This window comes from Etheostoma spectabile, chromosome 15 (genome assembly GCF_008692095.1).
Source record: "Etheostoma spectabile isolate EspeVRDwgs_2016 chromosome 15, UIUC_Espe_1.0, whole genome shotgun sequence".
Classification (NCBI taxonomy): Eukaryota; Metazoa; Chordata; class Actinopteri; order Perciformes; family Percidae; genus Etheostoma; species Etheostoma spectabile.
The window spans coordinates 11,980,513-11,986,382 of NC_045747.1; the positions used below are offsets into that span (position 1 = coordinate 11,980,513).

A 5,870-nucleotide genomic window follows, 5' to 3' on the forward strand; every position below is an offset into this window, starting at 1 on the left:
GTGTGTGTGTGTGTGTGTGTGTGTGCGTGTGTCTCATGGGGAGAGAGAGGGTGATGGACTCAGGCTGGTTAATCATTAACTTAGTGAACTGAAGAGGATGAAAAAAGGTGGTGGCGGAGAGATTGATTGGGTGTGTATTTTTTTTTAAAGTAGCTTAAATGAATGAAAGTTGGCTCATCCCCTCAGAGAGGCCAGATTAACAGTAGTCCCAAACAGTGTGATGGAGGGAAGGGAAAGCTGACACCAACCAGACTTTGTAAAATGTTGACGTGGCAGCATGCTCCATCCGGGGGCTTCCTTGTGATGGTTGTTAATGAATAATCGATTGAAAGAGAGGGTCAATGGAGGGGATGAATGTGAATCTCCTCTACACTCTCATTTAGACTTATAGGTTTAATTAAACTAATCGCTGCATTGACTCAGAGCTCCAAAGCCCTTTGAAGCCTGCTGTATTAATGATATGAAATCAAGCTCCCCTTTTTGTTGAAGAAATGTGTAGAGCAGAGAAAAAATGAAGCGCTACTGCTGAATAGTTCAATATTCCCAGCTTATTCTGCAAACAAGGACTCTCTGTAAGAAGATGCATCGTTCTAATTTAATAACCACATTAGTACCACAGTAATACAGGTGTGTAGGATTTCTTTCTTAAAATCCAATTCAGCTTGATGTTACACAGCTACTGCACATGTGATAAATGAGCTTTACACAGCGACCACATCTCTCTGTCTTGCAAAATGATTTTCGCTGTTAACATTTCTATTACCATAAGTCTGTCTGGCGTGCGTCACAGAGCTCCGGTTAGTTAACAGAGTGAAGCGGTTCAGGTAGCAGGACTGAACGAGAGACAGCAGTTTTAATGTGCTCCTCTCCACCGTGACAGAGACGGTTTGTTATCTTCCATAAGAAGGAGTCACTCAGTTGAAACAAATCCCCTTCCCTCTGAAACCTCTGATCATCATGTCATTGTCCACAGAAATACAATCCAAGGACTCTGCTTTCACATAATGAAACCAAGAGAGCTGCCCTCAGCTCGGCTTATAATCACCCTGTGTACAGACTGTGTGTGTCTAGTTTGCCTTTTTATACTATGTGAGTAAAAACAAAAGAGCTTCAGAGTTAATGTTCATCTTTTTGTGTGCGCTTAAGTGCAACATGGGGGGGTGTTTTTTGCCTGTGTGTGTGTGTGTGTGTGTGTGTGTGTGTGTGTGTGTGTGTGTGTGTGTGTGTGTGTGTGTGTGTGTGTGTGTGTGTGTGGGTGGTGTGTGTGTGCCTGTCCACATGTGCGCATGAGTCACTTTGAGAGGTTTCACCAGCTATTATTGAGCTGGGACTCGTGTGTTTAATAGTAGATGGAATAATTGTCTCCTCATCAGCTCTCCAGGGATTACAAAAGTGACTGTCATGTGAATAAGAATTCTTGACATTGTTCCAAAGTTTGTCTTTGAAAGGCACTGTTCAAACAGGCTTTATGTGAGGCCTTTATATAATCGACTTTCCAAGACAAGTGCCACCATCCATTCCCATTGCGTCCTTAACAAACAATAGTTACTCTCTACCAGGAAAAGAAGGGAGGAAAAAGCGAGACTCAGAAGAAAGTGTAAGCTGCTGAATGTGGAAGCCAGGAGAAGAGGAGGAAACAGCTTGACAAGGCATCTTATCTTTTACTGTGTTCTCCGCTGTGCTCTGGCTTTATGCTGCTTGCTGAAAGGTGGAACACTGAATTCATGCAGCAGGTTTTGCTTGTTTTTTTTTGTTTGTGAGCTGCTCTTGCAGAAAGAAGCTGAGGGAAAAACAGATACTATTTACAAGTTGTCTCATTGGTGCTCTCATTTGTTATGTGCAGATTGTATATTCAAATTGGGACACGCAAAGTTTAAATATCTTTCCTCTTTGTGTTTTGCAATGTCGCAGATAAACACACACAAATGCAGATGTCAAACAGACAAGAGAGATGTCTCTCTCACACACACCACACACACACACACAACACAACACACACACACACACACACACACACACACACACACACACACACACACACAATTTAAAATGTTCTATCTGTATTCCAAACATTGACTAAAGGTTAGCCAACACCCAAAATTAAAAAGTGTTCGGAGTGAGTTTTCCACTCAGACGAGCAGAAATTAAGATGTGATGCTGGAAAGTATGATGTTCTTACTGATTTTTCTAACTTTTACCTACAGTACAGGCATTAAAATGACTAGAAAATCTTATCACTACAAAACACCATATAACAACAATACTTCTATATAACTCTCATTTTCCGATTGGTTGGTTGATCATTATATTACTGTAAAGGTATGTTTTTGTGCATATTCCATCCATTATTCGTCTTCAGCTATATGTAAACAGTTTAATTTCTCAGTTGAGTTACTACAATAACTTTGTGAATTTGTGGAATATTAGACAGTGCCACAAGAATGTGATGTGTAAAGGTGTGCAATCATTACTGATAAATTCTCATGTATAACTTGCTCACTAGTACTTTAGTTCTCTCTCTAAAGGAAATTGCCACAGCTGGCAACAGTGATGTTTCCAAATTCCAATTTGGTAATTCTGTGCGTTACAGTAAGATGTTGGCGACAATGCTGGTAATCTATACCTAATTTTATTAAAGTAATAACCCTCCTAATAATAATAACACCTTAGGGGCTGACAGCAAACATGATCCCTGCAGTGGTTCAATAGATCCAACATAGTTTTAATTAACAATGCAGTCAAATATTTCTGCGTTTTTGAATTGCAGTGTGTTGTTGAGAAACCATGTAGGCTGAATGTGAAAACAAAACAAAAAAACTCCGGCTTGAGGCTGTCTAACATTGCTATCTCTGATGTCATCACTGAATTACTTGTGGTTGACCTGATGCATCTAGTATGAAAGCTATTTCATGGTCTAATTGTTGCTCATGGAGAATATTAAGGTAGCACTGTGTCTTTTTACATTCAAAGTCCATGGAAAGTGCTGTTGGTGAGCAAGGCTGCTGATGTCAAAATAAGAAATGTTTTGGGTGCAAACCTTGCACGCTCTTTGGTAGAACATGTAAACATTTACACAGGGTTTTGAGTCAACCCGTTTCCCCCTGCTTTTTTTCTCTCCTCTCTGCTCCTCTTCCTGGGTTGTTTTCTAACTTCTCTTCAAATCCTCATTACACAGCCTGTGTGTGTTGCTCTACTCTAACCCCTGTTGTCTGTTACTCTTACTGATCAGCCTTCCTGTTGCTGCAGAGGAACTGTGAGCAGTAAGATAAGGACAGTGACAGCACATGCATGCATAGGGAGGAGGAGGAGGAGGAGGAGAGAAAGAGATACAAAGTAACAGATACAACATGAAGGGCAAAAGGCTGGCTAATTAGGGTATTAAGATCATCACAGTTGTTTTTACAGCCCGGGTGTTTCGAGAGTTTGTGAATGTGAGACGGCAGCCACAGCAACCCAAAGGCCAGATGGGGACAGAGGTCCTGTTAGGGCTGGCTGGTCCCAGCAGCAGCATACAGAACTGAGGTGGTGAAATATCAGAAGAGCTCTCTGGGAGGATCAGACAAACCTCAAACAAACCTGCACAGGCCGAGGATGAGAGAAGGGGGAAATTGGAGTTCAAGCATCCAGAGCCTGAGGATCACAGGGCAGGATGTGCATGTTGATGCACTTTGACTCCTCAGGCATGAGACACATGGGAAAGCAGGACTAAAGGGAGGATCAGGCCTGTGTTAATAGACCAGCTCTGGATTGCGAATACTTTGCACCACGTACGGCAGGTGCTGCAGTTCTGTCTGCCTGAGACGTGAGTCGACGCACTAAAAAGTCGATGAGGGGGACTACGTGGGAGGGAGACAGCCAAACAGAGCAAGACAGACAGATTTAAGTGGAGGCTGGGGGAGTTTTCTTTAACTGGTCGGCTTCACCAGGGCCAGAGCTGCCAGCGATGAGTCACAGGAAGCTGACACGACAGCTGAGGTTGTGGGAGAGTCCGGAGGGTCCACCTCCTGCGCCCTCTCTCACCTCACCTGTGTCACCGGGCGATCAATTTCGAGGACACGGGGGCGCTGTTCTGTTTCGACGCATGAAACTGAACCGGAGTATTCAGGAGCGCAGACGCTCATCTCACTGTATTTGCAGGTACCGTTCTGCATCCAAGCTGCTGATCTCTAATTTAAACCAGGTCCTCACCAACGTATCTGTAGTTCTGTTAAAAGGAGGCTGTAGTGATTTGTGATTGTTCTGCATCAGTTCATATGAGATGTGCGCATCGTTTGTAATGTAACTTCCAAAAGAAGATGTCAGAGTAAATTATTCCATGCAGACACTCTAATAACCATAGTCAGATGGATTAGATTTTGGGATTTGCTGAAATTCAGAATGTCTCATAATTACTCTCAAAGTCTGCAATAAACAAAAACAAACGGGGATTAGCGTGTGCAGCTTGCAGAGGTCCCCCTGGCAGACGTTTTGATGTGTTTTTCATTACCGGGGAAACTTGTTTAATGATAATTTGATCTGTAGCCACATTCACAAAGCCTTCTGGGGAAGAGGAGTTGGCCAATTTATAAGTAAATTCTAAAAATATTACACTTCACTCTTAATTTTAGAAGTCAAACTGAAAACTGTTCACAACTGTTTTGATGACAAAGTTTGAGAAGTTTCGGAGAAGTGGGGTGGTGTTGTGGAGATAAAAGTTATCCAACATTAAAAATAGATTCTGCAGCTACACTGCAACCTGCTTCCCCATCTGTCCCTGTCATCCCAACATTTGACTGCAGTCTGAAAGAGACAATTATTGATTCATGTGATTATACAATATATCTTATATCTGAAGTATAACTGAAGTTTTGTAGCAGTTTTAGTGTAAAACAAACCTGATAAAAAATTCACACCGTCTACTTTTCACAAATATTGTCAGATAAGATGGTATCAGAAAGAAAAAAAAGATGTACAATGCTCTAGTAACAGCACAGTTAAACATGTTGCCCTGTCTCATTTGGCTATGCTCGTCTTTGAAAAGAGATTAGTTTCAGCCTTGTGTTTTTGGTTTAATGTTAATCAGTGATCTGCTGGCAGACTATTTTTGGGTTGGATGTTAAACTGTATATCTGTCTCTTTTTCCTTGCTTGCTGATGTTTCCTGATGATACACATAAGCAGTCTTACAACGTTTAGGTGTACTTTGTGTTATCACTCATGTCTTCAGACAGACAGCTTTAGCCCAGAGAGACGCTGCAGTTGATGTGGCTCATTTTGCTCACTTAAAATAAAATGACTTGTCAGTAAAGTGTTATTCTCAGGGCAGCCCTGTGGCAGTCTGCCAATCCAACGGCACATCCGAGTCAAAGCTGCATTGGTCCATGCTATAGCATCTGTCACATATCTTCTTCAACTTTCTCTCTCAGAAACTAGAAACACTACAGGAGGATGGACTCTTTGGCTTGTGTTTGGATGTTAAGGCTCATCTTGTCTGTGAGATAAAAGAAGCAGCTGCAAAACAAACATAACTGTAGCTAACGAATGTAAAATGCAATTTCCTTCCTGTCTTCTCAAACTATTCAGCTTCGATTCAGAGAATGGTCCCTCGCCAGGCCGCTGTCCCATGGATTCGCAGGCGAGTCCTGGGTTGGTGCTCCACCCTTCTTTCCCCCAGAGCCAGCGCAGGGAGTCCTTCCTGTACCGCTCAGACTCAGACTACGACACATCCCCCAAAACCATGTCACGCAACTCCTCCATCAACAGTGAGGGGTAAGCATGAGGCCATGATCCTGAATCCGTCACGTAGCAGAACATGAACAGCATTTAAAAATGTTTCTTAAACCTGCAGTGTCCATGCATGCAAACACATATACACACACACACACACACACA

At 42.4% G+C, this 5,870-nt stretch overlaps 1 protein-coding gene across 2 annotated transcripts in view; it reads left to right on the forward strand.

Moving 5' to 3' along the window:
* Positions 1-5,870, forward strand: part of pde4a (phosphodiesterase 4A, cAMP-specific) — a 42,442-nt gene that overhangs the window by 18,496 nt on the left and 18,076 nt on the right. The window contains exons 1-2 of one of the 2 annotated variants that reach the window (XM_032537450.1): positions 3,305-4,137; positions 5,562-5,747. In XM_032537450.1, the coding sequence (XP_032393341.1) occupies positions 3,944-4,137; positions 5,562-5,747 (380 nt within the window). In that variant the 5' untranslated portion in view covers positions 3,305-3,943. Of the gene's footprint in view, positions 1-3,304; positions 4,138-5,561; positions 5,748-5,870 lie in introns of those variants that run through there. The other variant, XM_032537449.1, reaches the window with a different exon arrangement.